This window comes from Trachinotus anak, unplaced genomic scaffold (assembly GCF_046630095.1).
Source record: "Trachinotus anak isolate AG129_WGS33_773 ecotype Australia unplaced genomic scaffold, CSIRO_AGI_Tana_v1 ptg000007l, whole genome shotgun sequence".
In the NCBI taxonomy this organism is placed as follows: Eukaryota; Metazoa; Chordata; class Actinopteri; order Carangiformes; family Carangidae; genus Trachinotus; species Trachinotus anak.
The window spans coordinates 20,679,354-20,704,591 of NW_027273858.1; the positions used below are offsets into that span (position 1 = coordinate 20,679,354).

The following is a 25,238-nucleotide window of genomic DNA, read 5'->3' on the forward strand; positions in this document are numbered from 1 at the left end:
TGGTGTTCATCCTACTGTATAATAATGGGGTGATCACATGCGTGCAGTGTTTCCTCCTCCATACAACAGTTTCAGATTAAACATAATTATCAATAAAATTATTTTGGATCTTTTGCAGAGAAGAGTTCTCAACCTTGGCCTGTGAATTTAACAAAAGGCTGCAAGAAGAAAAAAAAGGGAATAAACCTTCAAACAACAGAGGTCGTACTGCACTTGTAATGTTCAATCATCACATTTATGGAAGAAAAATAGGATTCCTCCTTTGGGATACTTAAAATTTCTGAGAAAGAAATAAAATCTATAATATGAAAGTCTCCCAATCTGAAAGACCATGAAATATTATGAGGACAGACTGGAAAAAGGTCACCCCCATAAAGTCATGCCTTCCTCTCCTGTTCTCTCTCACACTGTACACTAATATTTCAACTACACTCGCTTACACAGCTGCTCTGGAAACAAAGGGTTTCTGCTCCAAAGCCTCTCAGTAAAAAACTGGCATGACAGCAATCAGGTAAATGTGAAAATTCATATGCTTAGTGAGTGTTAGTCTCTCAGTTGACAGTTTTTAGGATGTGTGCTGGTTTAGATGTGTTTTAAATGCCTTTGAGCACCACTTATTTGAATAATAGGCGTATACTGTGGGTTAGGATCTCTGCAGTCATATGGGGACATTTTTCCTGACTTGTTGGGACATTCATGCCATAAGGAAAACTATGCATATGCAGGAAAGAGGAAAAAGGTCATAAGGAAAAAAATCAGAGGTAATGTGATTAGATAAAATGATTAAAATACAATTGTGAGGTGTAGGTGTTGTGTAACTGTGTCTGACAGGTGTACTAACAGTCCCGCTGTCATAGTGCCAGGACAATAAAATACATATTTTAATTGCATTCTGCAAATATTGTAAGATGCCAGCGGTGCAACATTGCCCACTGAATTGTCTGCATATTTGGCCAGCTGGATAATCCTGCTTAAACAGCAGCTATCTGAAACACTAAGCATGATTAACCTTTGCTGAATGGTGTTTTCTAAAACACCATTCCTAACTCAAGGCTATGCAAAGGATTAGAAAACCTTTGGCTTTTCAGGACCATGGTCAGCTCAGGCTTCACTTGCAAGAATAACCGTAAGCAACGTAAACAAAGCCAAAAGAATTGCGAAATAAATGTAGAAACAATTACAGCAATTTGGTATCCAGAGCCCCAGTGTTATCATTCAGACAACATAAATGAATGACGTCTGGCTTGCACATATACAAACGTATACACAAGCAGGTACACTTAAATCTGTATTCATTTTGGTTTTTAGATAAATTAGAGCCGCGTTAAGTACAACAACGTATCTAACATCAATGGGAAAAAAATGTAAACTATCCCTTTTCGTTTTTCCCTTTCCATTCGTTTCCTCTTTTAACGTGCCTTTTGATTGGTTCTCCCCGATGCTTCTAGCCAATCAGCCTCCGCCTGCTATGGAGGAAGGAATAAATGCAAGATGGCTCCTCATATAAAAACAGTCTTCTGGGTCGCCCTCAACGTGCAACAAAATAACTCTTTACATCTTATTAGGTTAAAATATTTATCCGCGAAGAGTTCTGAAGGGTAGCTTGAGCTATAGATTGATATGCGTATGGTACTTGGCGATATTTTGTGGGAGAAGATACCGAAGAGACAAGAGGGACAACTTTGAAGCCATGAATTGGTGGTGAAGGCACTCTCTTCGGTAGACAGAGTTGCGGTGGCCACAAGCAGAAGCCTGGGCCTCGGCTAGCTAGCGGTAGCTGCTAACTAGCTAATGACTTCATCTACTGTTGTCTGTCGCATTGGAAACGTTAAACAGCAAAGAGGGAGAAGCCTCAAATTACCGGTCGCCTGTTGAATGCGGGGCGTGAAAGGCCATACATTTTCTGACCATGGCTGTATCAAGGTAAGTTTGACCGTAACCTAAATACTGACTCGGTTCTGTCTGCCCGACTTTCATTAACAATTAGCTAGCTAACTTGCTAATACCTGCTAGCTCTTGATTTGGCAAAGAATGGCATGGCGACGGCCGACTAACGGTAGCCCGTAAGCTAACTGACTAACGTTATGGTGTAACTTAGTCACCGCTCGTTGCTCCAGTTTGCAGGCCGGTGACGGACTGGGCTCATAAGTCGGTGTGGACTCATGTTCACTGCAGGTGCGAGATGTCATTTCAGATGAATTTCACATCTTAGTGTTACACAGTCTGCTGATGCTCTGCCGTCAAACACCGGCTAACTAACGTTGTTGTAAAGTTGTGTCAGGAAAGCCAGTTTGCAAACACGAGATACCGTCATTGGTTTACCTGTCTAGAGCAAATGTTGTGAAGCGGAATAGGAACACTTGTTGGTGACACAATTTACTCAGATCTGATTTAAACACAAGTAGCTTGTCAAAGTGCAAGTTTGCAGCCTGCAAATGTTTACATCGTGGTAATATTCATCGTCAGTGAAGTGCTTTGGCTAACGTAGTTTTGAAGTGGTCTCATCTTGTGTTTTCCGTTTTGATTGTTGTGATAATTCCACGTGGAGTCAGTGGTCTTTGCATATCAAAGTAGACTAATCTGTAGTTCAGCCTAACTATTTGTGGTACCTGGGGTCACGCCCGTACATCTCTAATCCACTCCACTTTATTAATAGACTGCTAATGACTTCAGTGAAAGAGCAGGATCGTTAAACTGGTTACCTTGGTGCAAAGCCACACAATTAATAATACATAATGATTTCATTCGTGTGTTGCATTGAAAGCATCTGACATAATGAAGATAACTATTATATTTATCTATTATTTAATTATTTAGAATTTAAGGATGAAAACAAGGCTCATATTGATTTACACAAAGATTTTGCTAATCTATTCCGATTTTTCTGATGAGCTTGGAAGTGGTCCTTGCACAGTACAGCACCAAAAATTGGAGAAGAGGGACCAGGATGTTTGTTCAGTGCATGGTCTGTAAGGTGTCTGTTGACCATGTTTTATTTTTCTTACCTGTCTTTAGACTTGATCGTTTGTTTATCCTGCTTGACACTGGAACAACACCGGTAACCAGGAAAGCAGCAGCCCAGCAGCTTGGAGAAGTGGTCAAACTCCACCCACATGAACTTACTAACCTCCTATCAAAGGTGTGTATTTGATATATATTTTTCCTAAGAATCTTATCGTATTTGGCTATCCCTACAGGGAAATGTATAAAATAAAATAAGATGCATTATACCTTGACAAATGGGCAAAAAAGTTTTGTGTCGACTGTTTTACTTTCTCTTCTCTTTATAGGTCAGACAATTTCAGTCCAAGTTGTAAGTGTAGTAAATTAAATCTATTTTCTGTCATTTACAAGGTCTTGACCTACCTAAGGAGCCCCAACTGGGATACTCGTATAGCAGCAGGCCAAGCTGTAGAGGCCATTGTAAAGAATATTCCTGAGTGGGACCCACCCCCCAAGCCTAAAGAAGGTGAGCTCGTACACTTGTTCACTGAAACAGTTATGTTTTTTGGTTGTTTTTTTTTTGCCTTTGCAGTTACAGTACATGTTTTTGTGAAATGATATCCAGCTTTGTTGTGTTCCTTGGATTTAGTTACAATGCATGTGATGTCATACGTGTGGGCTGTTTTACAGTTGATTAGTGTGGATGGAAGGCCGAACAGGGGGGAAAAGATGCTTTGTTGAATTTATCTTCATTAGTGTACTAATGGCCTCAGATTCATTAAGCAGTTACATGGACAAATGTGCAGTGATAAGACATGTTTGTTTGTTTCCTGTAGAGTCTTGTGAAGACCTGTCACCAGAGGACTCCTCCTGTGACCGGTTGAGTTTCTACCACTTTGATATCTCCCGCCTACTCAAACATGGGGCCTCTCTGCTGGGATCTGCTGGGGCAGAGTTTGAGCTGCAGGATGACAAAACTGGTTTGTAGTAATATCCACACTGTTACACTTTTGCACAGACATGGAAAAGATAAGATAGATTGTTCCACTGTGTTAATTCTAAATCTGCGAGAGAATCTGAGTGACCTGAAACTGCAACTGTGAATTTATGAACGGCATTTCAGATGATGCTCTGACCATTTCAGACACCAATGTGTGTGTGTAAGCTACGGCCTGCTAGCATACATAACATATGTGGGGCAACAACCGATGAACTATGAGCTAGGCAATCGAAAACGACATTTCTCCACTTGTGTGTGTTATGGACCTTCTCTAGATGTTTAGACAGATGGCTCCTGCACTTATATGCAAAAGACTTGTTGCACATGTGGAAGCGAGAATTGTCAGCATCGACTCCAGAGAAATGTAACCACACTTGTAAATGTTTAGTTCTCTCCCTTGTTACCGTGTGTGTGTGTGTGTGTGTGTGTGTGTCACGTAAAAGAGGTCTGCCTGCCTCTTGCACACTGCCTTCAGGACACAGATCTCTCCTCTGAGTGGGAATTGTGAAAATGCATCATAGACTAATGTCTTAATCAGTTGCACATTTTATCTCAGTTGCTGAGATAAAATGTGCAAGATGACTTTTATGTGGCAATAATAAGTAGGAAATCTATTTTCCTAATTTCCCCAGTACTGAGAGCAGACTTAGTATTGTCAGAGCTTAATGATACTGTGGTCTTTAGTAATTTAGCCCCGGAGCCTGTTTTTAATGCTGGGTTTCAGTACCCATACCTACAACCAGCTGGGCTACATAGTCAAGACTTTGAATATAATTTGGATAAGGAAAGCTGCTCATCCTTATCTGTTTTGGTCATTTGAATTTGAGCTTATCAGTTTTTCTTTTTCTGCATTATGTTATACCAGTAGTTTTTCTCTGAACTCATTTCTCACGTCAGGTGCCCTGTGCTGTTGAAGTTTACCAAATTTAGCAACTTCTAGGTGACTTTCAAGGGTATTTATGATACTGTTCCTGTGTTTATTTGCAGCCCTAGCTTTAATCATTTTGCCACCTAGCTGCATTTAGCTCCAGAGTGACTCTCTGTTATACACACACACACACACACACACACATACATACATACATACATACATACATACATACATACATACATACATAATCAATATTCCTCACACAGTTACAATGTAGTCTTCTCCATTTTTCCACATCATCTAAAGTTTTCCTCCAACTTCTTGTCATTTGTTCTCAGGTGAGATGGACCCTAAGGAACGCCTTGCTCGCCAGAGGAAGCTTCTTCAGAAGAAGCTGGGTCTGGACATGGGTGCTGCTATCGGAATGGACACAGAGGAGCTGTTCAATGATGAGGACCTTGACTATACCTGTCAGTCCAGTGGGCTTAAAGCCCATGGAAGCAAAGCCACAGCTGGATCCAGCTCCCGCAACCATGTAGTGGGTCTCACTTTAAACTCTTAACTTTGATTTTTCTTGAGCATGCACTTTTGTCCTTTGGTTTACTAATGTTCTGCAAGCTATCGCCTTGGATGGACTGTAAGATAAAAAACAGGTGAAGATGATCAGAAGTTTGAGGCAGGAAGTAGGCGTCTCTGTTTGTCCCTGTTTCTGTCAACATTGAATGTTGCTGTGTAGTGAGATTCGGTGGCTTAAGGTCATCGCCTAACTTATCTGGTCAGCTTGAGTGAAGAGCAGAAAGACAGGCTAAAACTTGTCTCACAGTGACAGAGGCTGTTGCGGTGGAGCTGTGAGCTTATAACGTGTTATGTTAATGTACAGCACCCAGGGCTTGTCTGAACAGGATATCTGTTCAAAGAGCTGTATTGTGGTCATGCTGATTGTGTCATCTTCCTTTTAGCCTGACGGTGTTGGTGAATCAGTTTTATTCTCAGGCTGTTATGAATCAAACCTGGGTTTTCTTTTTGTTTCCAGTTTTTGTCTTGGATCATGTTGTCTGTGTGCCTCTTCTGGGAAGGGCTGCATGCATTCAGTTGTTCTGTCAGTGTAATGATACAGTAGAGTGAGCACCTTTTTATATTTCTGCCTCATTGGCATGTTGTTTGTCAAATGTGCCTCAAATAATAATCCTCTAAACTATTGTGTGGCACAGGTAGCTGCAATGGAACTGGCAGTATGGGTCTTCATGAACAGACAGTCTGTGCCTGCATTAAGTCCTGTAAAATTTAAAACATTAAAATGACTTGTGCGTGAATAGGCAGGGGGAATGTAGTTAGCCTATAAAAGTTTGTGTTGATCTGGATAGGGAGGGTTAGATTTGCTTGAGGTGGTAGGAACCACTTAGAGACTCATGACATTTTAAACTAGAGAATTAATCTGTTAAATGATTCATTCTGTACTGTTCTATATTATAGTGTATCTGATGGTGTGTGTGCTCATTCAGTAATGTCTCAATGTATAATCAGCTCCACTGTTCTGTTTTCAGCCCATTCAAGCTGCTGAGTTGATTGACTCAGAGTTCCGGCCAGGCATGAGCAGTCGTCAGAAGAATAAGGCTAAGAGGATGGCCAAGCTAGTGGCAAAACAACGATCCAGAGACATGGATCCAAATGAAAAGAGGTATGATTATGCATTCTGTGTACCTACACCATGTTTGACTGTGGCTGGAGAGTCGTATCATCTAGATCTCTGAAAAGACACACCCAGGTAGAAATAACTATACTGGGTCTTTAACAAAATTACACATTTTGGAGAATCTTTGTTTCTTCATATACAGGCAAATGTGTATTTTGTCGTCATGGTTTGGACCCAATTCATCCTGACAGATCTAGGCTTTTTATATGTGAATTTGATTAGTTGTAATGATTAAATGATTTACTTTGTGATCTCTCCATCTTTTAGTAATGACAGTTTTGAGGGTGAACCTGAAGAGAAACGAAGGAAAACCACCAATGTAGTTATTGACCAACCGGCAACAGAGCATAAAGTCTTAATCGACAATGTTCCAGATAACTCCAATCTTTTAGAAGAGGTAAAACAAACAATTCTCAACAATTTCTATTGCTATGACTGCTATACATGTCACATTAAAACAATGCAGATTCTATGGATGTTGATGTTCTACTGTGTTGTCTTTAGATACATGAGTGGCCTCTGGAGAGCTTCTGTGAGGAGCTATGCAATGACCTATTCAATCCTTCGTGGGAGGTAAAAACAAAGCATTTTTTAAATTATGTGATACTTAATTTTAGCTGATAGTGGATAGTGTAACATGAGGAGTTGAGCTGAGGTTAAAGGCACAACCTGTAGTCAAACTGTACAACACCAAAAAAGAAAAATTCACCTTTGACACTTTTTATATGGCCCATGCAAAATACATATTAACAAATTAAATTGTGTTGTATGTGGTTGTTTTCAGGTTCGTCATGGTGCTGGTACAGGTCTTAGAGAAATCCTCAAGTCCCACGGTGCTGGGGGTGGGAAGCTGGTGGGAAGCACTGGAGAACAGGTATGTCTTATCCTTGTCCTCAGGTTTTTCAACATTTCAGTGAGAATTGAACATGACACACAGTCTCTGTCATTTCGGTTTAGATGTTGCGGCAGCATCAGGAATGGATAGAGGACCTGGTCATCCGGCTTCTCTGTGTCTTCGCTCTGGACCGCTTTGGGGATTTTGTATCTGATGAGGTAGGACTGTTTTTTTTTTTTTGCCAGACAACTGAGCAGGATGTCTGAGGAAAAGTTACTGACTGATTTTTTTATTATTATTATTATTATTATTATTATTATTATTATTATTATTATTATTATTATTATTATTATTATTATTATTATTATTATTAAGAAATGAGCCAAAATAAGATGAAAACATGTAACACCCTTTTCCATCAAAATTAGAGGGTATAAGTGGGTTTTTTTGAATGTGGGCAAACCCGCTAATAAAAGCTGATTGACGCCTTTTCCATTGCCAGTTGTATTTGCCTGTTTGGACTGAGGACACACACAACTGCAAGGAGCAATGCCACTACATGCACTTAAAGCACACACACAGAAGCAGTGGAGGAATAGTGAGCTGCTAGCCACCCTACAAACCGATAAAAGCCTGTTAAAGTGTCAGAGCCTCCATATGAGATGTTTCGATCGGTGATAGTGTGTTTTCAAAACTGCTGCAGCTCACTCTTTATTCCTGAGTTCAGGGTAGCCCCGGTGTTTATGGTGTAACAGCACTGTGCTGGATAGGTGACAAGTCTGGATAGGTCAATGTCCGTGTGCTCTGAAAGATGTTACCGTAGGAAAAGAGTGGGTTCACATCAGTGTATTGACCTTGTGTAGTTTTTGTTTCAAGGCGTGTTAACAACCTCCTTTGGACATACTAGTATATGTTGATAAGATGCAGAGGAATATGTAATCAAACGGCATCATGTGTCATATAAATGGTGGCTGACTGGCCAACTAGACCAGTGTCAGCCAAATATATTGCCACCTGCTGAGACTTAACTAGTTATCCAGCTAAATCTATATCATCCAATTTATTTCTCCTGTATCTCTCTCACCTTTCTAGGTGGTCGCTCCTGTCAGGGAGACATGCGCCCAAACGCTTGGTGTGGCCCTTCGCCACATGAATGAAGGTGGCGTTTCCATGACAGTAGATGTCCTGCTAAATCTGCTTAAAGAGGACCAGTGGGAAGTCCGTCATGGAGGCCTGCTAGGGATCAAATATGCCCTGGCTGTCCGACAGGTACCATCTGTTCTGTATATACATGATGAGCTGTTAAAAAGCATAGCAAGGTTCTGCAATGTATTTGATTCGAGCGCCATATGGCCATGAACACAAACTGTGGGGGTAGGAGGGTATGTGCATGGACGAAAAGCTTTTTTATTTTTTTGGTCAGGAAGCATATGTGCTCCTTGTGGAGAGATGTCACTGTAGAGGCTGTTCTTTCTTATCTCTCAGCCATACATCAGAGGTGATCTTCATCTGTCTTCTCCTTTGTGTTTTCAGGATTTGATCTCTGTCTTACTGCCCCGGGTGCTCCCTGCCATCACTGTAGGCCTGCAGGACCTAGATGATGATGTCAGAGCCGTGGCAGCTGCAGCCCTCATCCCTGTGGTGGACGGCTTGGTACAGCTACTGCCAAATAAGGTCAGAGAGATAAAACCAGTACCTTAACAACTGAGTTTTCAGTTCTGTGTCACCTCCAGGTTTTTTTCCGGTAGTCTTTATTTAGTTGTAAAATTCTTTGTGTCTCAGGTACCCTTTATAGTGAACACACTATGGGATGCTCTTTTAGACCTCGATGACCTGACTGCTTCTACCAACAGCATCATGACGTTGCTGTCCTCCCTGCTAACCTATCCACAGGTCCGACAGTGCAGGTCAGTATCTGAAGGTTGTATAATAAATACTGCTGTCTCAAAATGATACTGATTTCTTATGTAATATGAGACCTCAAGAGGTTTGTATTGTAACTGAGGGGGACAGCCAGCTCACTACCAGTAGTATATATTGTAATATTGGCATTACGCTAAAAAGAGGATACAAGGTTAAAAAAAAAAAGTAATGCTGCTAAATTGCTAAATGCTTTTACCATCAGAAATGAATGGATGTTGATTTCAAAATAGAAATAGAAGGATTCATGGTATAAAAGTCAAATGAATGTCCTGTATATCCTTTTGAATAAATTTGTCTGACTTCAAGCAACAGTGTAGTGTAAAAAAGGGATGGCAACGGAAGGCAGTGAAGAGTCCAATGAGGGGAACTGTATTACGCAATGTGTGCTGAAACTATGGTGCACTGCTGTGTTCTTGTGAGATAAGATTGCAGATTTCTAGCCAAATCTGATTTGAGTATATTAAAGATACGGTTACTGTTCAGTTAAACAGTAGATGGAGTTTTGTCTATTGGGGCCTTAGCATATAGTCAGAGTTACTAGAAGCTCCCTATTGCTCATCTATGTTGTCATTAAGCTGAAGGTAGACAAATGATCTCCTCTTTATACTATGGTTGTGTGTTAGGTGGAGTATCACCACTGAGCCAGGAGGTCAGACAATGTATGATTTCCTCAAAGCACACAATTAGATGAGTGCTGAATTTTGAGTCTAAGCAGGGTTATGTGTGTAACTTTGTAAAAATGCCTGACTTTATTTAATTTCATTGTATTTTTTTTGACACTGTTATATGACCCTTCCTGACTGTATTTGTATTGATGCACGTTCTTGTCCACTCCAGCATGCAGCAGTCATTAACAGTTCTGGTTCCTCGGGTTTGGCCGTTCTTGAGACACACAATATCATCAGTAAGACGTGCAGCTCTGGAAACCCTTTTCACTCTGCTGTCTAAAGCTGACCAGGTAAATTTGACACTCATGATATATGGCAAAGTACTTGTCATTTTTGCTACAGAACATATACATTAAACAAGTACATTGAATACATTTAACAAAGTATTAAAAATGTTATCCAGTTAGCTTATTTATATTCACTACAACCAGTGTTAGGTTCACATTTTTTGGTGGACTGTAACAGCAGGACCAGCCCTATAAATGCAAATGACTGACTGAGTGAGTGATCAAGTTACACCATTGGTCAGCCAAATGCTGAGTGACTGAATGATGAAGATATGGCACAGATCAGCTGGCCATGTGTTGGAGTTTCCCCACTGGCCATTGCTCTTTCGGGATGAATTGACGCGAGCAAGCAGTGTTGCCAACTTGGGACATTCATCTCTATATTTTTTTCGGACTCCTTTAGTACTTTCTTTCTCTCCTCTCAGTGAGCGGCAGAAAGGTAGAGTATCAGCCTGTTTCTCAGACAGAAGCTGATAAAGTAAAGATATTGCTTCTAGCTTTATCCCCAACTGATACTTTTGCAAGTAAATATAGGCAAAATCACAGCACAGTCTTTGTTTTTATTTTATGTGTTTGTCAGATGATGACGTGGTTATAAAATCAAGATTTTTGCAGAGCAGCAGCTTGGAAGTAACTGCTGGTTAACATGTATCTTAATGTGCTCCATTTCAGTCATTGTTTGATACCTGTTCCCTTGTCTGACAACAGAAACAGAAATCACTTAAATGAGAACACCTTTCTTGCAAACTCAGCTGTATTAAAATACTGTGTATGTGATCACAGAGAGAAGCAAACAGAAAGTGCTGAGACACGCTGACACTAGGCAGAGTGCAAATATGATGCAATGATGTCAGTTGTTTACAGTGGTTCCATAACAGTTTACAGCTTCGTCCTCAATTATTGACTATACACACATGGTACAGCAATTTAGTAGGTTTAGGCCTGGTCTTGTTTTTAGCTCACAGCTTGACTGTGGTTTATGTGTTTTGTTCTTCAGAGCTGTGCAATGTGGATCAACCCCATCCTACAAGATATGCTCCGTCACATCTTCCAGTCCTGCATACTGGAGAGCAATGAGGAAATCCTTGAATTGATCCAAAAGGTTTGTAGCATTACCCACGTTAATTAATTTCATTTGAGTGTTAAAAGTAATAAGTTGACCTAAAGTATGACTTTTGTCGGTACAGAAATTTCTGCCAATTCCATTTAAAGTTTTAATCATTTTTCCTACTTGGATAAGTTTCATTTCTTGTACACGAATGACCTTGCAAGGTTTTTGCCTTGTTTTGTTAATGTGTGTCGTCGTGTGCAGGTGTGGACGGAGCTACTGTCTCAGGCCCCCCAACAGTATGTGGTAGCAGCCAGCTGTCCATGGATGGGTGCCTGGCTCTGTCTCATGATGCAGGCCTCACACATTCCTATAGACCTGAACATGCTGCTGGAAGTGAAAGCCCGCTCCAAGGTTGGACTCTTCTTTCACAGCTAAATCTGACTACTTCATTGTTATGCACTTCTATTCTCAGCTGATTTTTTTCTCTTTACAGAGTGTGTGTGGGTGTAGTGGTTATGTCAGTATGATATATCTCAGGATGGTTGGGGGTTTCAGTTGCAGAATTTACCAACCATGTAATGCAAGTGACGTCAAGAACATCACACAGAGTTAATGCACCCTGCTGAGGTTGCTAGGAGGCAGATTAGCAGACAGTGTGAAGGTAACAGAAGAATCTCACAGCCATGGTTTGAATGGTTTTCTAGCCAAAGGATCTTTAACAACCTGAAAAGTCTGAGGACGTAAAGACAGAGGAGGAGAAGCATATGTTATTTCAGTGATGACAATGAGCTGCTGGTTACTTTGCCTGCCCAAAGCGACATTTATAATGCCACATGAAATTTACCAGGCGTTTCAATTAATTTAACTGTAATAATTAACATTGTGCTGATGCAACAGGATAAGGCTGGTACAAAGGCACGACAGGGGACCAATCAGGTGAAGGAAACGGTCCAGGAGTATATAGCCGGTGCAGAGACTGTGACAGATGACCCAGTGACAAGGGACTATGTGGTGGTCCGAGCTCGCCTCATGGCTGCCAAGTAAGTTTGGATTGTTGCATTAGTAGGAAAAAGTTATCAGTTCTGATCTTTAGGCAAACTTGTGACTTTGTCTCAAGTAAACTTAAATTGCTCAGTAAACAGTTTTAAAAGATGCTAACAGCCCTGACGGTGTTTCCCTGCTCTCTTTGTATCTCTGTAATCCAGATTGCTGGGGGCTCTGTGTAGGTGTATCTGTGACCCTCAGCTCAACGCTGCATCTCAGGAGATACGACCAGCTGAGTCTTTAGGTCATCTGTTGCTCTTCCACCTCAATTCCAAGTCTGCCCTGCAGCGCATAGCTGTGGCTCTGGTGCTCTGCGAGTGGGCTGCACTGCAGAAGGTGAAAAACTTGGGCACTGAGTTTGTTTATTGTGGAATCATTATACATTGGTTCACCACTTTGTGGATCTGGTGTGAGCCTAATAGAATCATGCATTTGGAGGCCTGATTACCCTCTGTTTACTTTTCCAATTTCTCTCTTCCAGGATTGTCAGGTGGTGTCATCCATGGTGCAGCCTCGTCTTCTGGCCATTCTGTCTGAGCAGTTGTACTATGATGAGATTGCCATCCCCTTCACACGCATGCAGAATGAGTGCAAGCAGCTCATTGCGTTGCTAGCTGATGCCCAAATAGACCTTCAAGACCGCCTCAATTGTAGTGTTTTCACCATTGACCAAGCCAATGAACTAGTAAGTCACTCCACACATGCCCACGCACAGAAAGATAAAGTTTTTCACCATCCACTCTAATCCTGAACTGAATAGAAATTAGGTAAATGGATGGAGAGATGGATCAAACCTAAAGCAGAAATGCATGACTTAAAAATGATTTTTATTTTTTTTTTTAAACAACACCTTCACACCATGTCAATACCTAACCCCTCCAGTTTAACTCTTCTAATGCACCTTAATTTCTGAAAAATCATCAAACAGTGGAGTCTTACTTGTCAGTGTTAACGTTTTATGAAATAAATTAAGAGGACTGAAACTTTTGCATATTGTTACACCAATAATTGGAGCAAATCATCCAGTGCAGACATCCTGCAACACTAGTACTATTTGGCTGCTGATATTGTGACATGATTTCCGTCAGCTGTAATTTGTTTTCTGTCAAGGTTTTTATTTCCTGAACTGACAGCTTTGGTATTATGGTTTGGTACCCAGCTGAATCTCAGCTCCAGAGGTTAATGGATATTGCTCTCTGTAACAGATCGTTTCCATTCCAGTCACTCAATTTCTGCGCTTGCTTGTTCCCTAGGTAACCACCATCTTCACTGAGTCAACAGCAGGTCTGAATGTGAAGTCTAAACAGTGGCAGGCGCTGGACAGTAAACGACAGCAGGCTCAGGCAACAGTGATGGAGACTAGCACAGAATGGCAGCAGCTGCATCTGCGTGTTCACATGTTCACCGCCTGTGCAGTTATTAACCTCCAAGTGCTTCCTGACAAGCTCAACCCACTGGTCAGGCCTTTGATGGAGGCCATTAAACGAGAGGAGAACACCCTGATTCAGGGTTATGCTGCTGCTTTTATAGCCAAGCTGTTGCAGCAGTGTGCTGGACGGTCACCATGCCCCAACCCCAAGATCATCAAAAACCTCTGTGCCTCGGCCTGCGTGGACTCTTCGGTCACACCCTTGTCTGCTTCCCCCGTGCCCCCCACACAGGAAAATGCCAAAGGTAAGAGCTGTTGAAGCTTGGACATGTTCTCATTAATTTCATTAAACTTGTCAGTTACCAGCAAGATTAATCATTTCACTGATTTACTTTTCTACAAATGCAAAAACCTAAAGTCACTATGTTGCTTATTTTTAAGTCACTCTTGAAGAACAGCAGCTCTCTGATAATCTCGCATCAACAATGAGGAAGTGCTTGCTTTCTGCTCACTGTGTTTCTCTCTTTTTCTCCTGCTATTAGGCGGTGGGTTGGAGAAAGACGGCATGCATCACATGGTCAACAAAACGCGCGGCATCATTACACTGTACCGTCACCAAAGGGCAGCATTTGCAATCACTAGTAAGAGGGGTCCAGCCCCTAAAGCCCCAAAGGCCCCCTCCACAGAGCTTCCTCCTGGCAGCACCATCAGCACTGAGAATGATGAGGTACTGAGGTTTACTGAAGAACATTTAGCTCATATTGACTTCAGGTCGAGTTTACTATTTTTTTTTTTTTTTCTGTTTTTTTGGGTTTTTTTTTTTTTTTTCCTTTTTAGAGCAAGAAACCATTTCTCATCCAAAGAAGAGGGGCAGAGTTCTCCCTAACAACTGTTGCCAGGCACTTTGGTGCAGACCTCACCAAGTCCCTGCCGTACCTCTGGGAGAACACAGTGGGGCCACTGAGGACAGCGGTGACTGCAAATCAGTGCATTGGTATGCTGACTGGGTTAATCCGATTTGAATCTTTGATAGACATTAGCAGCAGAAATGTCTCACACTTGCAAACTCAGACTCTGTTTAGTGTGTTTTGAGAAAAGGTCAGATACCCTTCTGGCCAGTTTTATAATCAGCTTGTATACGTTTGGCCTTTTTAATACAGCTTGAATGCTGTCCTGATTGTAGAAGTAGAAGTATCTATGATCAATATCAGCAATTCGTCTGTGTGTGTCAATTCAGTTCACTTTATTTCACCAAGATAATCCACTCATTCATGTACTGATGTGGATGCTCGTATACAGTCCAGAACATACGCATTTGGACAGTTACACGTGTTGTTTTTCAGGCTCTGAGTTTCAGCACATAAAATAATAAATACTGCATCAAAATGCCAGGTCTCAGCTTTAATTTGATTAGGTTTACTTAATATATGAAGATCTGTGTGGGGGAATATAGCCCTCTTAACACAGAGTGCCCTATACCAGCCAAACATGCACAGGCCATAACGGAACCACCGTGTTCAACAGATGAGATGGTGGCTTTGAATCATGAATTCTTTGTTTCCATACTTTCCTCTTTCCTTGTTTTGATGGAAGTTGATTTTTGTTTAATCAGTCCATAGCACTGAGGTGTACCAGGGGTTTGTATCTCGTGGTGAATCCTCTGAGGCTCTGGTCATGATGAGGAAACATGCCCGCCTACATTCTTAACTTGCTGTGCAGTCATGGAGGGGTTTTTCCTTCTCCATGCAAATGATTTTCTGCTCATTCATATTGTTCCTTTATCTACTGGCTCATTTGACATTTTCTAGTTTCCCTGTGTGGGCCTGCTTCTTTAGATCCAACTGTTGATTTTGGCAAATCACCTACCTTTGATCTCTGATAGATTTTTGTGTGTACATTTACTTCTGAACCCTTGCAGTTAGGTCTCTATGTCTTAAAACGGCTACATCTCCTACACAGTTCTTTCTGTATTGACGTAAACCTACTCAAATCAAAACTGAGACTTGGCACTTTAATGTAGTATCCATTATTTCAAATTGAACGTGCTGAACCACAGAGCCTGAAAAAACAAATGTCTAAATCCTTAGAGTACTGGCTTCATACAGTCCAGACTTAGTGACTGTCCCACTGAATCAATGTGTGTCTCTTGTGTGTTCTAGATAGGCAGGTCCAGCTGGAGAGGGGAGACACTGCAGCTCAGGAACTGGTGAACTCTCTGCAAGTTCTGGAGGTCATGGCTGGGGCCATGGCCTCTGAGCTCAAACCTTTGGTAAGACTGACTCACTGATACTCTCTCTGATACTTTAGGAGAAGCACTGGAATTGAAGCCAAGTCTTGAATGACCCTCAATCAAATGTCTCTGCTCTCTTTGTGGTACTCTAGCTACTGGAGCACGTACCACATCTGTTCACCTGCCTGCAGCACCCGTACACAGCGGTGCGTCACATGGCAGCACGCTGTGTGGGTGTGCTCAGTAAGATAGCCATGCTGGAGACCATGAACAGTTTTCTTGAGTGTGTCCTCCCGTGGTTAGCTGCTATTGATGATTCCACCAAACAGGAAGGTGCCATCGAGGCTTTAGCATGTATCCTTCACACACAGACATCTTCAGATTGTACCTGGAACAATATAAATGTTATTTCATAACAGATATGCAGTAATGCTGTTTTAAAACTAATTGTTAGGATGAAGAAGGTTTGGACCCTGCAGTCGTTGCTGTGTTATTTCTGTACAGTACATTCCTTGACCAACATCTGACCAGGTGTCATGGAGCAGCTGGAAGTGGACATCATACCCTACATCGTGCTGCTGGTTGTACCAGTTCTGGGCCGCATGAGCGACCCCAGTGACAGCATCCGTTTCATGGCCACACAGTGTTTTGCTACACTCATCCGGCTGCTGCCTCTAGAGGTAGGAGCGCTCAAACTGAAGCAGGGCTTTTGGCAGGGTATTACCACTGATTACTAATTTTGCTTGGACATGAATGAGAACTAATGCTGTAAATTACCTGCTGCTTTATTAAACAAATGGATCTGGATCAGTTACATTAATACAGTGACTGTAAAATGCATATGTTTAAAGATCAATCTCAAGATTTAATGAATCAATTATTCATATGAAGATCGATATAAATTAGAAAATCAATTACTATTTTTTTTTTTTTTTTTTCCCTTCTTCAAACCCAGCCATAAGCAGAAGGCTAATAAAATAGACCGGTCACTTACTTCATACACTTCATTAGTGTTTTGCTTCTGAAGGTAATATTTTTTCCTCATCTCTACCAGGCAGGTATACCAGACCCTCCAGCCATGTCTGCTGACCTCATCCGCCAGAAAGCCAGAGAACGCCACTTCCTGGAGCAACTGCTAGATGGCAGAAAGTTGGAGAACTATAAGATCCCTGTGCCCATTAAGGCTGAGCTCAGAAAGTACCAGCAGGTGTGTGCCAGTTTTCTGGGCTCATTGCATCTCATCTCTCATCCCCCTCAAGCAGCAGAATTAGCACTGTCTGTTTTTACTCATTTAAACAAATGCTGGAACCGTTAAGTGTTTTGTTTCTGACCTGCCTCTCCACCTTGAGACTGAACATTTTTCTGCCAGATTCAGGAACGAGGTTTTGTTTTAAGTGCTGCTGGCTGGAACAGAGATCCATTGTTTTCCTGACAGACTGGGTACATATGTGTGTTTGTATCCAGCTAGAAATGTTGGTTGCTTGCAGCTCAGCTAAGACAGGTTATCAATCTCTTTAATGGAGCAGTGCAGAAATCCAGTTTAAATGCTGCTCGCCCATAACTGAGTCAGGAGAAAAGTTTTTGTTTCTTCTTGCAGGATGGAGTGAACTGGCTGTCCTTCCTGAACAAATACAAGCTGCACGGGATCCTGTGTGATGACATGGGCCTCGGCAAGACGCTGCAGTCCATCTGCATTCTGGCAGGAGATCACTACCTCAGGTACCCTGCCCAAACAGCACTGTCACTGTCAGTACTGTGTGATGCTGTTTGACCTTCAGCACATGGACTCAGTCTGTCACTTGACTACATATATTGAACCATTCAGAGGCAACAGAGGCAACAGATAACATTAAAGCTGCTGTATGTCATTGGTGTCAGATAGTGATAACACTACCACTGCTGTTATTAAAGCACGGAAAGGAAGACTTGTGTTCTTTGCTCATTTTTTTTTAAGTAAATGTAAAGTAAACAATTGGCAGTGCAAGGAAATTCATATCTCTACATGAGACTGAATTCATGTCACTAACATAAATGTATTAACATTTATTTTCTAAACACAAAATACCTTTTGCAAGGCAACCAATGAAATTTCTCATTTAAGTTAAAAAAGTAAAGTTAGATTAGTTTGGCTAGATTAAAAAAAATAAATAAATAAAAATAAAACCTTCATAGGCTAATTATGTTAAATGTTTTGAATATGAGAGAGTGGTGTATAAGATGCTGTTCTTGGTTGACTAAAATGTCATGTCTGGTACTGTCACACAACAGACAAAGCAGGTTTAACAGTTTGAACATCCACAGTGATTTGTTTCAGTGTTGTTGCACTTTTTTGATCACGTTTTCATTGTTGTCCTTTTATGTTTGAAGGCCTGTGTAAGTAAACCTGACTCAGCCTCCTGTATGTGTGATGTTTGTTCAGGGCTCAGGAATACGCCAAGACGAAGGCTGCAGACTGCAGCCCCATGCCCTCCCTGGTGGTTTGTCCACCCACACTGACGGGCCACTGGGTGGACGAAGTGGGCAAGTTCTGCAGCAAAGAATACCTCAACCCGCTGCACTACACTGGGCCTCCTACAGAACGAATGCGGTGAGGATTAGTTACTGCAAGAGAGACTCATTCAGGTTTTCTCAAAACTGAAACAGTGAAGTTTGTTTTTTTAGATATAGATTGGGTCGATAAATATACAATAAATATTTGTATATAGAGTTCATAAATTGAAGTTTGTGTACAGCTAATGTAAGGTTTAGGTCCTCTCAAGAGAATCGATAAAGCTAAATGAACATTTACCTTTTCAGGTTGCAACACCAAGTGAAGAAACACAATCTTGTAGTAGCCTCTTACGATGTCGTACGTAACGACATAGACTTTTTTAGGTGAGTACTTTTTCAGTCATAATAAGCCTTGTTTTGTGTTTGGGAGGAAGGCGTCCTGTTGTAAAAGTATCTTTCCTAATTTTTCAGAAACATCAAATTCAATTACTGTATTCTTGACGAGGGTCATGTCATCAAGAACGGGAAAACCAAACTTTCCAAAGCCATTAAGCAGTTGGCTGCCAACTTCCGAGTCATCCTGTCGGGGACACCCATTCAGGTTAGACGCCGTCTCAGATCTCAAATGAAATTGGCCTAAGAAACTGCAGTTCTTTCCTTAAATCATGATTGTCTATCCTCAGAACAACGTCCTAGAGCTGTGGTCCTTGTTTGACTTCCTCATGCCGGGCTTCCTGGGAACAGAGCGGCAGTTTGCTGCTCGTTACGGTAAACCGATCCTGGCCAGCCGCGATGCCAAAAGTTCCTCAAGGGAACAGGAGGCAGGTATGTGAGCTCTCTGACTGTTTAAAAACACTGACATTTTTCTGTTATTATAACCTTTACTAACATCCCATTTCTACTGCGAGGCTAATTAAGATGGGGACATTAACTGTGGGTATTATTGATTTGTCCCTGTAGGTGTCCTGGCGATGGAGGCCCTACATCGGCAGGTGCTGCCCTTCCTGCTGAGGAGGATGAAAGAGGATGTCCTCCAGGACCTTCCTCCTAAAATCATTCAGGACTATTACTGCAACCTGAGTCCTCTACAGGTGACTAATGACTGTGATGGTCACTTCCAGTGCAAAAACCAGCTGCTCTGTCACATTGAATAGACAGCATATTTTACCTCTTGTCTGAATCCCTCAGCTTTGCTTTTTTCTTGCTGTTGGGTGTAATTGTAGTGAATGTTTTCTCCTATTGGCCTAAAGTAACAAATTATTAAAGGCTTCTATGGAAGTTTAATACACTGTAAATGGGATGAATGCTTAGATCATTCCTCTATGGAAGTAATGTGACCGTTTTCCACAGGTACTACAACTGGATAATGAGTATAACAACCTGTTCTGCTCTCTCACTGCCTGCAGGTTCAGCTGTATGAAGACTTTGCAAAGTCTCGAGCCAAGGCCAGTGTGGAGGACAGCATCTCCACGGCCTCCACAGAAGAGGAGGAAAAGCCCAAACTGAAGGCCACAGGCCACGTCTTCCAGGTGCTGATCTTTTTTTTCTTTTTTCTAAATGTCTTGCAGGCTTAAAAGATAAATCTGCTCTACAACAAGAGTGTGAGGTCACCTGTAGAGGTCACTGACTAGAATGCAATGAGTGTGTCCTTGAGGTCTAACAGATGTGTTTAATGCATTTTCTTTCTTGTGCTCAACAAAAACACAACAGGGACCCACTCATGAAAAACTGCTTCATAGTGTTGGTAGTGGTTAAAACATCCAATTTACTTTTAAATGATGATGTAAGTGCAGTGTTTTTAGAAGTGCTCAACATTTCATAGAATGCATTTTGATTTTGAGTAAAGCTTTAGTTTGACAGAGCAGATGTGCAGTGGTTTGGAATCAAACCATCCATTGTTATACTGCGTTTGCCTTTTCTCTTTTGTAAATGTTCCTCATTCTCACCATGCAGTCATTTTTATTTCCTTCATGTCTTCAGGCGCTTCAGTACCTGCGGAAGCTGTGTAACCACCCGAGCTTGGTGTTGACGCCGCAGCATCCAGAGTACAAACGCATCACTGAGCAGCTGTCAAGTCAGAACTCGAGCCTGCGGGACATTCAGCACGCGCCCAAACTCTCCGCTCTCAAGCAGGTAACGTGCTGGGAAGTCTGCTGTCAGATCTGCTTCATCATAGCTGCTGGTGTGGGCGGCAGTTTGGAATATATGTTTCACATGATACAGAATAATGTGGATTTTATTAAATTAAGTGTGAAGAATAGAAACAACTGAGAATGAATGAAAATGAAAGTGATGTAATGAGATCACCACCAGAAGATGTTCCCTGATCACTCTCTGTTTCACTCTCTGTTCTCCAGCTGCTGCTGGACTGTGGTCTTGGAGGTGGTGGAGGAGCAGAGGGGGGCACTGAGGCGGTGGTGGCCCAGCATCGTGTGCTCATTTTCTGTCAGCTGAAGAGTATGTTGGACATTGTGGAGCACGACCTGCTCAAACCCAAACTGCCAACTGTCACCTACCTGAGGCTGGACGGCAGCGTGCAGGCCGGCCTGCGCCACTCCATCGTTTCCAGGTCAGTGGATTGATTTTTCGTACCATCACTTTTTCAGCTAAATTATTTATTTCTAAACTGTTACTGTGAATGTGAGCTTCCACTAAAGTCCGATCCTTTTCCCTGGCTTTGTTTTTCCTCTCAGGTTTAACAATGACCCATCCATTGACGTGCTGCTGCTGACCACCCATGTTGGTGGTCTGGGTCTGAACCTGACGGGAGCAGACACTGTGGTGTTTGTGGAACATGACTGGAACCCCATGAGGGACCTGCAGGCCATGGACCGTGCCCATAGGATAGGGCAGGTACTGTTGTTGGACACACTTAGCATACAGCAGAATACAGGACACACACAGCTTCATATTAACAGTGTCATTGACTGCTACTGTTGAACGTCAGCAGCGAGGGTTCCGTCCCACTCGGAGTATCTCAACAGCTTTTCCATCATCATTTGTTTTGTTAAATTTAAATTGCATAAAGTTGATACTGAACTCAAGACGCTTCTGCAGCTGCCACAGTAGGAAATGACTTGTTCATCAGTGTTTACTTCATGCATTATTAAATATGGCCTTTAAACAGCCTTGGACTGTGTGACACTGCTGCCCATGTCTGGAACCACTGATGCAAAATACACTGAAATGAAACTGACAGACTGTCTCATACACGCTGTTAACATTCAGCTTTGTGTGTTTGTGCAGAAACGGGTTGTGAACGTGTACAGGCTGATCACACGAGGAACACTGGAGGAGAAGATAATGGGTCTGCAGAAATTCAAGATGAGCATCGCCAACACGGTGATCAGCCAAGAGAACACCAGCCTGCAGAGCATGGGCACTGACCAGCTCCTCAACCTCTTCACTCTCGACAAGGTGAGGCTCAGCCTGCACACATGTCAGGGCTAAATTACATCATGTCGGTCATACAGATTTTTATATGTTAAAGATGTTAGTTAATTTCTTTTCATTGCTAAAGGCTCTGGACAGAGATGGGTTACAACTCAAGGGTAACTCACAGCCTTGAATTCATCTTACTGTGATCTGATCATTTTTACAACCATCTACGTCAAGTGGTCACATATTTATCCCTCAAAAAATAAAATATATTACACAGTAACTATCAAATTATTAGTAAAATTTCACAGAAACCCAATTAAAGACCAAAAACATTCATTGACATTGAGTACATGCATACAGTGGGGTCTCCAAAGCCTGAGGTGAGTGGTCTCACACTTTGGGACCCCACTGTATGTACTTGAAGTAGACAGGTTGTTGTCAGTATTCTTACATTCTAACATGCAATATCTGGAAATGTATTTGGACATTTTTACTGGAAAAGGAAAAACATGTTAATGTAGGTCTTCATTTAAAGGTATGATGATGTCATTACCCAGATAATTTATCCAGACACAGAACACATGTTAGTAGCAGATGTAAATGAGAGCAGAGTTTCCTGTAGGTGTTTATGACAGAGGTGCTTCACAGATCTCCCTGACTGAAGGTCTATTTCTTATAAACTAATAATTATTCTTTGAAAGTTCAGAGCTGTAGAACAGATGTGCTAATCATCTAGTAACTAAATGAGTTGGGAGATGATAATTATCAGGAGTAAAAACCTTGGTATAGTTTATATTGTTTTCATGTAACTGAATGTTTTTACATTTCTGCAGTTTAGTCTGATTTATTTAAAAAAAAAAAAAAAAAAAAAAAAAAAAAGCCTGGTAGCTCACATTCGTATTATCCCTGACATGCACGCCTCTTCATGTTCTGAACATCATGTTAAGCTGAACTTCCTGGTGTCTAAATGTGTTTCAGGACGATAAGGGTGAGAGGGGCGAGCAGACGGCGTCGACCTCGGGGAAGGCCTCGATGAAGTCGGTGCTGGACGGCCTGGGAGAGCTGTGGGACCAGCAGCAGTACGACACAGAGTACAACCTGGACAGCTTCATGCACTCCCTGCAGTAACGCCCCGCACCGTCTCCATGTGCTGGCCAAGCAGGTCCTGGTCAGAGCCTGAGGAGACCCCCACTGCTGCAATCATCTGCCCCACTCCCAAGCCCACCCCCACACCTTCAACAAGGAGTCACTCACAGCTATTAGTTACAGTACATGTCCCAAAGCAATAACTAAAATAAGAACTACATCTATATTTTAGTTTTACTGCAACAGTGTTGAAACATTTTCTTCAGATGTTTGTGAATGCTGTCAGACACCCCATAATTCCCTGTTGAGAGCAAACCACCCAGGTTGTCAACAAACCTTTTACAAAACTAACAGAGTATAAGGGATGACGATGACGGTGATGATGCAGCGACCAACGTCTCCAGTGTTAGTTTCGCTAACAGCAGCTTCACCACTGCACAGTGATGTGACTCTGCTCTCAGGCAGACACTGTATCATGACTCCACTTCTCCTTACAGCACACTGCCCTCCTCTCACGCTGCACTGCCAAGTATACACCGCTTCAGACACCATTACCCAGTTGGACCCCCCCACTTATCTGCCCCTCTACTCCCCCCCAAATCACAGAGTCTTAAAAGCACTGCTGTACCCAGACACGCCTGTCAGCACCTCTCTGACTGATAGATACAAACATGTTTTTGTATGACAAAGGGAAACAGGGTGAGAGTGCCAGGCTCGCTGGAGAAACCACAGGATGTCATCAGTGTTCTGGCTTTTTATAGCACACTGGTGACCGCTGAGCTCGGGGGCCGTTAGTGCTCTACAAGATGACTCCCATCCTCCAGGTGGCGCTAGTTTTTACCCTCTTCAGGGGAATCTACTCACATGACCTGTGGCCATCCAGAGGCTTTGGTGGAGAATTGATCTGGTGTCCAGCTGGAAGAAAAAGGGCTCTGGGAAAGCACTGCACTTGAAGCAGCATTACGGAGACTGAACATGGGGCCAAGCTGAAACTGGTACCTGAAACCTGTCACAAGTATTTTAAAAGAATAATAGACTTGTACATATTTCTGTAATTGCTGCTTTTTGTTTATGATGGTGGAATTGTAATAAATTCTACAGACCTTTGAACTACATCTGTTTCTTTGTAGGTTATTGGTGATGGCCAGTAGATGGTGTGGTTGTACATCTAAGAATAATAAGACTGATGTATATGAGCCTAAATTATAGTCACATCAGTCCTCTTTTGACACAGGATACATATGTAAGGACCATGTTCTGCTTTATTAGTCACAGTGCAAAGGAAAATGTTAGAAAAGGAAGCAGATGCTGCAGCAGACGGCACTTGAGGAGTTTTTGTTCATGTTGGACTTTAAGTTTAGATTCAGACTTGATTTTTGACCAGTTGAAGCTACTACATGGACCCTGTGGTGTCTGCCTCTGTTATCAATGACTTCAAATCTCAACTTTTAAAGCAGCGTGGATGAGAAACAAGCATTTTACAAGCAACTAAACACCTCATTGTATAATCACTTATGTTTATACAATATTGACATTTAAACATGGCTAAATATCTAACTTGTACGTAAAATATGATTTTAGTTCTTTCCAGACAATAAGATCAAAGTTTTACAATTTCAATTTTGTGTACTGTGACTTTGAGACAACCTTGAGGGTCTCAAAGTCACAGTTACTTGGATTTAAAAATGAACTGATTAAAATATGGGGGCCAAAGGTCAAAGTTCAAGATCACTGTTATCTCACAAAACACTGTTTTTGGCCCTAACTCATGAATTCATATGTTAATTATGACACAATGTAAGTCAAATGTCTTTATGGATAAAATGCAATGATGACATTTTATATCCAAAAGGTCAAAGGTGAACTTCACTGTGACACCATGATGTTCTGCAAAAACACTTCTGGCCATAATTTAATGCTGTAACTCAGGAAGCGGAGGTTGTGACCATATTTCCTGTAACTTGGCTGGTTGGCGGAGGCGTACAACCGTGAGGCTGTGATTCTAGTTTCACCTTAAATTTTGGTATCTGAATTTTTATCGATCTGCTTTGAGCATGTTTTTTTTTTTTTTCTTGTAATCTTAAATCAAAATCTGACTTGATTCAAGTAACTGAAATATATACATTTTAATATTAGACACTTGAATTTTCTATCTGAATTTGAGACCTCAAGGGGAAAAAAACATGTTTTTGAAAAGATCTTCAAATTTCAAAGTATAAATTCAGACAGATGGATTTTCAAAGTAAAATATTTCAATGTAGTACTTCATCTGCAGAGGAAGCTTGTGTGATTGGGTCGAAAGCTCCAGAACAGCTACTTAACAAACCTTGTGGTGAAAATGTTTTGTCAGATACAGAACAGTTGGTG

General features: G+C 41.7%; 1 protein-coding gene across 1 annotated transcript; it reads left to right on the forward strand.

Moving 5' to 3' along the window:
- The first annotated feature begins 1,468 nt into the window (after positions 1–1,468).
- On the forward strand, positions 1,469–23,986 carry btaf1 (BTAF1 RNA polymerase II, B-TFIID transcription factor-associated). The gene is made up of 38 exons (XM_071481314.1): positions 1,469–1,923; positions 3,016–3,139; positions 3,355–3,469; positions 3,780–3,923; positions 5,153–5,352; positions 6,359–6,492; positions 6,775–6,904; positions 7,012–7,080; positions 7,292–7,381; positions 7,465–7,560; positions 8,435–8,611; positions 8,876–9,016; positions 9,125–9,249; positions 10,103–10,223; positions 11,218–11,322; positions 11,533–11,682; positions 12,169–12,311; positions 12,477–12,651; positions 12,797–13,000; positions 13,569–13,989; positions 14,227–14,411; positions 14,522–14,678; positions 15,844–15,953; positions 16,067–16,268; positions 16,446–16,594; positions 16,969–17,121; positions 17,512–17,633; positions 18,334–18,501; positions 18,711–18,788; positions 18,876–19,005; positions 19,088–19,229; positions 19,365–19,495; positions 19,811–19,933; positions 20,385–20,537; positions 20,762–20,973; positions 21,098–21,257; positions 21,651–21,821; positions 22,764–23,986. The coding sequence occupies exons 1-38, from the start codon at positions 1,910–1,912 to the stop codon at positions 22,911–22,913; spliced, it is 5,574 nt and encodes a 1,857-aa protein (XP_071337415.1). The 5' UTR covers positions 1,469–1,909; the 3' UTR covers positions 22,914–23,986.
- Positions 23,987–25,238: the final 1,252 nt, after the last annotated feature.

Coding starts and splice junctions, on each gene's coding strand:
- btaf1 (XM_071481314.1), top strand. Junction 11,323..11,532: donor TCCTTGAATTGATCCAAAAG/GTTTGTAGCATT, acceptor CGTCGTGTGCAG/GTGTGGACGGAGCTACTGTC. Junction 14,679..15,843: donor GACTGCAAATCAGTGCATTG/GTATGCTGACTG, acceptor TGTGTGTTCTAG/ATAGGCAGGTCCAGCTGGAG.